At 35.5% G+C, this 12,039-nt stretch overlaps 1 protein-coding gene across 1 annotated transcript in view; it reads right to left on the bottom strand.

The window, feature by feature from the left end:
• LOC128180123 (ADAM 17-like protease) overlaps positions 1–11,641 on the bottom strand; it is a 50,598-nt gene extending 38,957 nt beyond the window's left edge. Inside the window, exons 1-3 of the mRNA XM_052847986.1 lie at positions 11,532–11,641; positions 7,320–7,393; positions 5,787–5,899 (exon numbers count right to left, since the gene is read on the bottom strand). Of these exons, the coding sequence (XP_052703946.1) occupies positions 5,787–5,899; positions 7,320–7,393; positions 11,532–11,641 (297 nt within the window). The remainder of the gene's footprint in view (positions 1–5,786; positions 5,900–7,319; positions 7,394–11,531) is intronic.
• Between the last annotated feature and the right edge of the window lie 398 nt (positions 11,642–12,039).

A 12,039-nucleotide genomic window follows, 5' to 3' on the forward strand; every position in this document is an offset into this window, starting at 1 on the left:
ATTCTTTGACATAGGCAATAGTTGTCATAAACATCTAAAATTTACTTTCGAAATTGCTCACAACTCTGTGACTTTTCTGGACACGCTCGTTTTTAAAGGTCAACGATTTCTTACTCAAAACAAGCTTGACCTTAAATCGTACATCAAACCAACTAATAACTTTCAGTACCTCCATAGAGATAGTGCGCACAACCCAGCAGTGTTCAAAGCGTTTATTAAAGGAGAATGCATAAGACATGCGAGAAATACAAATGACCCTCACGAACTGGAAGAAATCCTAGGAAATTTTAAGACACATTTGTCAAAGAGAGGTTACTCTGCCACAGAAATAGACCCCGTAATAACGGAAATAACCTACACAAAGAGGGAGCTGCTATTGCACAAATCAAACAAACAAAAACACCACCAACCAAATGTCATGATTACCAAATATAACCCAAGTCTCAAAGGATTGAGGGGACGCATTCTAAAATATTGGAACAAAATGACTACAGACCCAATCTGCAGAGATTTATTCAAATCGGAACCAATTATCGCTTATAGCAAGCATAAAAACGTAGGCGACATATTAATCAGATCAAAACTTCAACAATAGGTGCTTCATTTAAGCTTGCACCCCTGATGAGGCGGACTTTTCTAATTCAGAAAACCGCCGAAACACTCTACAACTACCATTATAACTATTGTTATTGATATCATAACCTACAAAGAAATATAAAAAAATATGATATGGTTTGGAGTGTCGGGTCCTAGTAAATTTACGACAAGTTTGGTTGATTGATGTCGCCGTTTTTACAATCTGTTATCAGGGACAATGTCCCACCGGCATCATCCCGAGAATCGCTCTCTTTTGACAGCGATCGGCTTGTTTTATTTATTGGGGCTTTCCCTCTAAAACCATTCCACACATTGTCTTTATACAATGTTCAAAGAAGAACCCAAATCACAACTGCTCTTCAAAAGTTACATCCTGTATCCAGCATCAATAAGACGCCTCAATGGTCAAACTTGCACTGAATGAAACTCAAAGAAGTTCTCTTACACTACTCTTAGCACTCACTTCTACCGAAACACCTGATATGATCAAGCGCTTCAACAAATTGTCATTAAATAAGAACAACACTATTTCTAAATCTAGCATGGACTACGAAATCCCATCTAACCAGGAGGCAATGGCCAAGTTTGTGGACCTGGATCTGACCATCAATCTGGGAGAAACTTCCTATGTTAAACACAACCTGACAGAGGAACTCAACGAAATCAGAGAAATACTGGACAAACGCCTGGTGCTCCTCAAACGCAAAGAGAGCCTTACCTACGGCGCCCGTACTGGGAAATTCCCGCCTTGGTTCAGCGCAAAATTCCATTGCTCCCTTAACCTACCAAATGAGGAGAACGCCAGATTTGAGGATTTTTGGAAGATCCTATCTGAAAAATCAACAAAAGAGACAGTAGATTCCGTATTGGAATTTCTTGATACACAAGTCCGAGACAAGGAAACGGAAGTCAATAGAGTGCGGACGGAGGCCCTCCGCAAGTTGAAAACCAGCTCCGGAGACTTTGAAACCGAGCAAAAACACCTGGATGACAGAATCCTCAAAATTAACGAACAACAAACCAAAGAGATCCACCAATTCCGCAGTAAGTTGGATGCGCTTCTTGAATCTGCAGTATCACAAAACCCCAGAAGGGAAAGAAGGGAAACCGAGCACCGCAGGCCATTTCCTCGCCGTCACTATCCCCAGCGTGGCCACCCACGCCGTTCGAGGAATCAGCCTTATTAACTGTTTTAATTAATGACTGTTGCTTAGTTTTTCTCTTTGGATATTTATTCATGTAAGTGCTATTATGACCAGATTGACAATATTCGATGGATTAATAACTGTTCTGGCAAAAAATCTTTGTTTTGGACAATAATTACCAATCATTTTATGATAAAAATTATTGGCTTGCAAGGAATATTATTTAGAATATATATTTATTCATACAATAATTTTTCTTTTTGTCTCATTGCGCAACTCGCGCAGACCCATCCGTAGGAGGCGTGCCTTATGTGAGTCACGTGTCCCTGCACTTAGAAATTTGTGCGTAAGTTAAATACTAGATTCAGTAGCTTGATAGCCTACCGATTGAGCCGATCATATAACCCTCTAACTTATCAACGTTTGATACTTAGACGGGTAATTATTACAACAAATTTATTTCCCTCTAATGCACAATCCTAATTTGCAATAGACGGGTTATTTGCAATTTCCAACTGCTCGCAACAACAATTATTCCTCTATTACAATGGCTCGGCGCCTTAATAGACGGAAGAAAGCATCAAAGAATTCACTGCGCTCAAAATCGTATCTAGCAAAGCTGAAAGATGAAAAAGGGTCAATTGCGTCTACTGCACGCAAATATGTCCTCAACCTATCTCGACACACTATCAATGACCACGAGTATACGTTATTGGCTAAAGGACTAAAATTTATCCCAGCTCCTAGAGTCAATAACGTCAAGAGTGTGGTGATCAAAGATTTTAATGAGTTTGCCAGAAAACTCAGATGCTCATATCACTATAGCACAGGCGATGATTTTAAAATTCATCCCTTTAGAAAGCCATCGGGTCATATCCCCCCAAAAACTTGCAATGCTCTTGAAGAGTACATCGATAAAACTAAAATGGAGCTAACATCCCTACAACCCAAAAGATTTAGGGATAATATATCAAAAGAAGAAAGAGAGGCTTTGTCTTCCTTAAAAAACAATAAAAACATTGTTATAAAAAAAGCTGACAAAAGCAACACAATAGTTATAATGGACAAACAACAGTATACCACAGAGGCACAGCGCCAACTCCAATCTAAACATTACATGCAAGTTGAAAAACCAGATCTGAAAGAGCTGCACAACTGCATACAAGACAAAGTTAACGAGATGCATTTACAGGAGTCATTAGACAAGGAAACTTATCGCTTCCTTAAAGACAATAAACCCGCACTGAAATGCGGACAATTGTACTTGCTCCCTAAAATACACAAAATCAAAGACGATGTCCGAAACGCCTTAATTAACAATCTCTGCAGCATCAGACAACTCCCACCGGGACGACCAATTATATCACAGTGTGAGACGCCGACAAGGAATATAGGTGCGTACTGTGATTATTTTCTTATACCCATTGTAAGAAAACAATCTACTTACATAAAGGACACAACCGATTTTATCAATAAAATCGAATCACAGGAATTCCCACCTGACGTACAATTAATAACTTATGATGTTACTAGTATGTATACAAACATGGAATTTGACGAGTTATTAAGTGCGGTACACAATGCTTACAATAACGCAAATAAAAACGAGTATTGCATTCCACATCCAGATGTCAAAGATCTCCTCTTTCTGCTCAAATGTGTATTAGATAACAACTACTTCGAATTCGACGGAAAGTATTATAAACAAATTATTGGCTGCAGTATGGGGGCAGTGCCCTCACCGGAACTATCGGACATTAGGATGTATCAGATCACACAACTTATTGTGTCGAAATTCAAACACGCCAAGAAAATTCTTTTTCACGGACGTTTTAGAGACGACGGTTTTATTGTATTTGACGGCACAGAACATGAGATGATGGAATTCTTTGACATAGGCAATAGTTGTCATAAACATCTAAAATTTACTTTCGAAATTGCTCACAACTCTGTGACTTTTCTGGACACACTCGTTTTTAAAGGTCAACGATTTCTTACTCAAAACAAGCTTGACCTTAAATCGTACATCAAACCAACTAATAACTTTCAGTACCGCCATAGAGATAGTGCGCACAACCCAGCAGTGTTCAAAGCGTTTATTAAAGGAGAATGCATAAGACATGCGAGAAATACAAATGACCCTCACGAACTGGAAGAAATCCTAGGAAATTTTAAGACACATTTGTCAAAGAGAGGTTACTCTGCCACAGAAATAGACCCCGTAATAACGGAAATAACCTACACAAAGAGGGAGCTGCTATTGCACAAATCAAACAAACAAAAACACCACCAACCAAATGTCATGATTACCAAATATAACCCAAGTCTCAAAGGATTGAGGGGACGCATTCTAAAATATTGGAACAAAATGACTACAGACCCAATCTGCAGAGATTTATTCAAATCGGAACCAATTATCGCTTATAGCAAGCATAAAAACGTAGGCGACATATTAATCAGATCAAAACTTCAACAATAGGTGCTTCATTTAAGCTTGCACCCCTGATGAGGCGGACTTTTCTAATTCAGAAAACCGCCGAAACACTCTACAACTACCATTATAACTATTGTTATTGATATCATAACCTACAAAGAAATATAAAAAAATATGATATGGTTTGGAGTGTCGGGTCCTAGTAAATTTACGACAAGTTTGGTTGATTGATGTCGCCGTTTTTACAATGAATTATTGGAACAAAATGACTACAGACCCAATCTGCAGAGATTTATTCAAATCGGAACCAATTATCGCTTATAGCAAGCATAAAAACGTAGGCGACATATTAATCAGATCAAAACTTCAACAATAGGTGCTTCATTTAAGCTTGCACCCCTGATGAGGCGGACTTTTCTAATTCAGAAAACCGCCGAAACACTCTACAACTACCATTATAACTATTGTTATTGATATCATAACCTACAAAGAAATATAAAAAAAATATGATATGGTTTGGAGTGTCGGGTCCTAGTAAATTTACGACAAGTTTGGTTGATTGATGTCGCCGTTTTTACAAATAGTGTTCAAAGCGTTTATTAAAGGAGAATGCTTAAGACATGCGAGAAATACAAATGACCCTCACGAACTGGAAGAAATCCTAGGAAATTTTAAGACACATTTGTCAAAGAGAGGTTACTCTGCCACAGAAATAGACCCCGTAATAACGGAAATAACCTACACAAAGAGGGAGCTGCTATTGCACAAATCAAACAAACAAAAACACCACCAACCAAATGTCATGATTACCAAATATAACCCAAGTCTCAAAGGATTGAGGGGACGCATTCTAAAATATTGGAACAAAATGACTACAGACCCAATCTGCAGAGATTTATTCAAATCGGAACCAATTATCGCTTATAGCAAGCATAAAAACGTAGGCGACATATTAATCAGATCAAAACTTCAACAATAGGTGCTTCATTTAAGCTTGCACCCCTGATGAGGCGGACTTTTCTAATTCAGAAAACCGCCGAAACACTCTACAACTACCATTATAACTATTGTTATTGATATCATAACCTACAAAGAAATATAAAAAAATATGATATGGTTTGGAGTGTCGGGTCCTAGTAAATTTACGACAAGTTTGGTTGATTGATGTCGCCGTTTTTACAATTTCTTAAGAAAGTACACTTTTGTGTAAATAATCAAGAGACCATTATAGTAACATACATTTGAGCCTGATCACACCTTTTCCTAACCGTGTTTTGGACACAATTTGAGAAGGAATACATATTAGATTCCTAAAATATTCCACAGGGACCTATTTAAACTGCAGGTCAAAAAAACACGCTGCATTCGACAAGTTTTGAGGACACTGTACCTTATAGTACTTAAAATATGATCCAAAATCTGTAAGATGTTAAGCTATACAATTCCAAAATGAGGCCAATGACTTAGATTTACTTTGGGTTAATTGTGACACACCTGTTATACACTTTGATTTATTCTATCTTTTTATTTTGAATTTAGCTACTTGCACAAAGTTAAAGAACAAGTATGTACTACAACAGATTCTGACTTATTGAATCTGGTAAACCTACTTGTTTACAAAATCCATTGTAGCATGGTCTCCCATCCTCCAGAATTTTCTCTGATAAAGGCTCACAAAGCTGTGTTTTGGTTTTGTAGCAGCATGTCTTACATGCATCATCCCCTGTGTAGTAAACAAATCAATGTTAATCTAATCTAAACAAAACAGTATTTGTATTAACAGTAATAATTTTTCTGGTTCTTTGATAAACCTTTAAGATGCCTAAATTTTTATTGTAAACTTGAGCTGGCCTTGATTTAAGCAACAAGGAATAAGTCCATTGTATTTTTGATAGGTTGGGATTGAGATACAACAATGACATCATTTGACTACAAACGAGATTTGTAGTTTTAAAAGACATTATATGTTCATTTGCATTCATTTAGCTCAAACTTTTTCTATAGATATATAAAAGATTTAAAGTTAATGATTAAAAATAACAACTTTAAAAAAAGAAGTTGTTTTTAATCATCATTATTTATTATGTAAAAACAGCTACGTTCTCTTTGATAGATATATAGTTTATGCAAGCTAAATGGAGTGAAATGGAAAATTTATGATATACATGTACTTGAGGTATTTCCTGGGCATATGAAGAATCAGTTCAGAATATTAACAGATTTTGACATTCACTTGAATACTAAAGCTATATATGTAAAAAAAAAAGTTAGTTAAAAGGGTTCATTGACATCATAACCATGCATTCATTAAGTTTTTCCTCTCCTATTACGGAAGTAGAGAAGATTTTCTGAGATTAAATACATGTTCACTTCATATTCAAAATGGCCCCGCCCAAGTGCCTGAACCCAATATCCAGAGACTGTGAATTTTTCCATTTAAGTAGAGGACTTTACGACATCATGACCATATGCATGAATCTAGTTCTTTACAAATTATTATGTGAGAAAAGAATTGTATTTTCTAAGATTAAACACATGTTCACTCTATGGCTATTATTGTCCCAGCCATGGCGTCTCAATCCCTGACCGAAGGACCATGAAATTAACAACTTTGGTAGAAGGCTTCATGAATCTCATAACCATGAATTTAGTTAGTCACACAAGTGAGGGGGTAGAGAAGAAGATTTGGCCTTTTGTTTGCAAATTTGGCTCCTCTCATGTGAGGTAAGGTTATGAAATTTATTTTTTAATTTCTCTTATATTAGAAAGGCTTCAAATCAAAAATGGTAACAATTTTCAAAAATTTAGAAATATATCATTCTTGTTATAGGCGACGGGCAACGGACGATGTAGGATGATGATGGACGACAACAAGCAAATACCAATAGCAATAAGTTACCTGAGTCATTCATTTGACCTTATAGTATATTAAATTTCAATTTTACTTTATTATGAACTGGTGAATAGTTTATAATTATTAATTGGGTATAACTGACCTTTAACTTTCAGTCAGGTCAACATCAAATTTGTTAGACCAGGGTATTGGACGGAAGGACGGACGGATTGGTGGACAGACGGACAGACTGATCACTACAGGGCGCACGCAGAGCGGGCCCCTAATAAAACAAATAATGTATATTCACCTGAACAGAGACATGGATATCTGTCCACATCTTTACATGGGTCCCAACATTGTCCATTTCTACATTTCCCATATCTACAATGAGAACCACACCAATCAACACAGCTAACGGCCTTTGGTGTGTTTTCCTTTTTTAAATACAATTGTACTAATACTTGATAGAAATTAATTGAAACATTTTAAAAGGAACTATTTATTAATATTTAATTGTGTTTTCTAAAATAACGATAACAAGAAACAAATATAGCAATCAATGATGTGTAAACTAAAGATAGCAATCAATGACATGTAAATTGATGGTAGCAATCACTGACATGTATAATGACGTTAGCAATCAATTGCAATGACATGTTATTGCAAAAAATCCCACTTGATACTACCGGAATATGCTTCGGTTGATATAGCAATGCGTCGAATCACGACAATCTATTTGATGTAACATTTAAACGAATCACAGGTTGCAGTTTAAATATAGAAGCGTTTTGATACGCCGATTTGGTACCCGACCACTTTTACGCGATAATGATATTTTATTTCCTAAGTGCCACTTTGACTTTAATATCAGGACTGCAAAATATTTAATAAATCATCCCGAGTTCTCCATGTTTCTCTTGTTTTTTATGGTGTTAACAAAAACACACCGCTCTCCATCAATATATTAAACATGTTCCCAATTTAATTTTCAGCATTGTGTTTCCTTGATAAATTCAACCATTTTTAACATATCAATTGAATTTGAGGCAGTAGTTATTTTGTTTTATCTTATTCCACGAAATTCACAACAGAGACTGACAATTAATATTACAGAAATTGCGTTTTATATAACACCAATCGATCAATGGCACACTCACTTTTACAAATGTGTGTGCCTTAAATCCTGCACAATTTGTAATTTATGGCGCATTTTAGTCTAATCTGTGATTAACCGTATTTTGTTACTTACTCTTTCTGTAGGAACATTAATTTACCTCAAAATTCAACAGAAAAAGAATATAATATTGATGTTGACGGATTGTCGCTTTAATTACCCACCTCGGATTGTTAAATGCACGTGCAGATTGGGTCGCTATTTTACACAGGTTTACATGCGTACAAACCACACTTCTTTATTTTATGGAGGTAATGGCGATGTTTCAAAGATTTTCAGTACAGATTTATTGAAAGTGAATAGGAGAAGGGATATAGAGATAGTGTAACACGTCTAATGGATTTCACGGCATGTCAACCAGAATTGATCTACATTTTGAATCAAGTTTTTTTTTTGTGAGGCAAAAATTAGCACTATTGCCGCCAGATAACAGTTTGTTCAATTCATGCGATATTCCACATATGGTACATTGTGAATAGTAACATAAAATATATGTGTTCACTAAACAGTTTCCGACGAATTTCTTCACAAAAACTGATAACTTCATTCGATGCGCGAAGAACAATCTGTGCGGCCTTCAACTATATGCGCCCTTCCCTGCTTTTAGAAAACATTTTTTTTTGGGGGGGGGTATCACTAACATCGTTTAAACATGTATTTTTAACTAACAAGCACAAATTTATTTTAAGTTTTCTTTCTCCTATGTTTTTTCTACGTGTTAGTCTTCATGAATTTGATAAATGGGCGGCAATCAGAATCTTTGATATATATACCAATTAGAAAGTGTCGTATTAGTGTCAATTAGAAAAGCAATGCTATATCGGCAGTAGTGTATACTTACAAGCGAGATTTGCAATAAACGAACTAGCTTTCCAGGACATGTGTAATGAAGGTAGCGATCAATTGCAATGACGGATTAAACAAAGGTAGCAATCAATGACGTGTAAAAAATAAAGTAGCAATCATTTAATATTTATTCGTTTGATGAGATATCGGCGCTTCTGATTGGTCGAAAAATTTCTTTGATACCTGCATCAATAAAATTTTAGCCGGATCTACTTTTCTCAACTGTTCTGATCTAACACTATTTATAGAACGGGAATTTCCAAGATAAACACTGTCAACAAAATGTAAAGTTGTTTCTGTTTTATTGTCAGCAAACAAAATGCAACCTTGTGAATATAAAAACTTGAAAGTTTAAACTTCAAAAATAAACAAAACACATTTTTTGATTCACGAAATGGAAAATTAAGCGTCTTCTCACGATTTCGTCTGCTTGAGATCGATCAACATTTACAGCGAGGCTGGCTGTTCCTTTTCCAGGAATATTATAACGAACATATATGCCTTCAAACTTTCCCGATAACACTGCTGTTCAAATTTGATAACGATAATTTTTAAATTTACACACGTACATGATCGGTCATCAGAATAAGCGTCGTAAAGAAAAGCTATGAGTAATGCATCAACTCCTTCGGCGCATTCCAAGCGGCAGATATACCATTTAAGTACATCACTGGCTATCTAGTTACCACAACGTTTACAAAAGTCGCTTATACATACTATTCTTTGTCGACATATCAGCTATTTTCGTCCACGATCGCCTTTCCTTGGATGGTTATGTCCAGTTGCATATTCCAGCGATCTCGCAGGAAAACTAGTTTTATTACGAGTTTTGCTGCACAGTGAATAATATCACAAGCTATCGCATGTATTTTCCTTTCGTTTTCAATTCAGCCGGTTCAGATTTTAACTCACTATTTGTGTTTAATCCATCAAATTCATCTCAATAGCTCTGCATCAGCTGAAGGCGCATCCATTTTGAATATTGTTGCTGTTGTTGTTTTGTATTCATACGCGCCGCTTCATTTACATTGTTTACATTTTTGATCAATGACACTTCACATTTTTTTATTTGAAAATGTTTTATTAAATGATAAGAAATGAAGATGATAATTTTTCTATTGATCGCCGTATCAAAGAAAAAATTGACCGGAAAACTTTTTCATCAATGCGCTACGCGCATTGATGAAGTTTTCCGGTCAATTTTTTCTTTGATACGTCGATCAATAGAAAAATTATTATCTTCATTTCTTAAATCCATGACATAAAAACGAAGGAAGCAATCAATGTCATAAATAATGAAAGTAGCAAACAATGGCATGTTAAATGAAAATAACAACCATAACAAGTCAAATGAAGGTAGTATTCAACGATATGCAAAGGAAGGTAGCAATCAATGACATATAATGAAAGTAGCAATCGATGGCAAGTTAAACGAAAAAAACAATCACTGACAAATCAAACGACATGTAAATGAAGGTAGCAATCAATGACATGTGACAAGATCGTAGCAATCAACATGTTATTTGAAGGTCGCAATAAATGACATTAGATGAAAGTGAAATCAGAACATGTAAATGAAGGTGGCAACTAATGACAGGTAATTTGAAGGTAGCAATCAATGACATGTAAAATGAAGGTAAAGATGAAGGACTCAAAGCATGTTAAATGAAGGTGGGAATCAATGACATGTAAAATGTAAGTAGCAATCAATGACAATTGTAGTTTGAACGTAGCAATCAATGATGTGTAAGACTACACTAGCAATCATTGGCACGTAAAATGAAGATAACAATCAATGACATGATGTAGATTAAAAGTATCAATAAATGACACGTCAAATGAAGGTAGCAATCAATGACTTGTTACAAAGGAAAGCGATAAATCATTGACCACATGTTAAACTAACAATCAATGACATGTAAAATGAAGTAGCAATCAATGACATGCTAAAAAAAGAACGATAAATCATTGACCATATGTTCACCTAACAATCAATGACATGTAAAATGAAGGTAGCAATCAATGACATATTAAAAAAGGTAGCAATCAATTCATGTAAGACTAAAGTAGCAATCCATGGTATGTAAAGATGAAGGTATGTATCAATGAAATGATGTAGAACGAAGGTAGTAATCAATGTAATTATGAAGAACGTAGGTAGCAATTAATGTAATGTACAATGAAAGTAGCAACCAATGCCACGTGAAAATGAAGGTAGCTATCAAAGGCATGATGTAGAACGAAGGTAGCAATCAATGTAATGATGTAGAATTAAGATAGCAATCAATGAAAAGTGAAATAAAAGTAGCAACCAATAACATGTTAAATAAAGGTAGCAATGATGTCATGTAAAACAAATGAAGGCAACAATCAACAACATGTATAACGAATAAAGGTAGCAATAAATGACATGTAAAACAAAGGTAGCAATCAATGGCATGGATAATGTTAGATAGCAATCAATGACATGATGTAAAATTGGAGTAGATGTAAACTCACCCATTTAGACAGGAGGTATTGTCGACTTTAAAAGTGGCTTTTGGACAGGTAAGGCCTCCACTGATTAGGGTCAAGGATAAGGTAATGGATATTGAAACCAACAATGGCATTTAATGCAACAAGCACTTGTTACCAATGTTGCATTACAAAGGTACTTTTGTCCCAAACGCCTTCTTTAACCCTTTACATTAAAAGGAAATACATGTCTGCCTCTTTTTTTAAGTACGTTCATTAAAAATACAAGAAAACGAATGACTTGCGTTGCTAAGGATACTTGCAATGGGATTTCCCCTTGCAATCAAAGTTGTGGTCAAACTGGTCTAAGCACTGATAACCGGGCGGTGCAACAGTACAATTCACACAGCAAGCATAGTTCATGGGGCTGAAAAGTCAGAAGAACATCTCGGTAAGTATAAATCTTATAAACATGCGATAATTCAATATTCAACAAAGATACTTGCAAAACAAAGTAAAATCTATTGAATGAATGATTTTCAAACATCACAGT

The sequence above is a fragment of the Crassostrea angulata genome, chromosome 4 (assembly GCF_025612915.1).
Source record: "Crassostrea angulata isolate pt1a10 chromosome 4, ASM2561291v2, whole genome shotgun sequence".
Classification (NCBI taxonomy): Eukaryota; Metazoa; Mollusca; class Bivalvia; order Ostreida; family Ostreidae; genus Magallana; species Magallana angulata.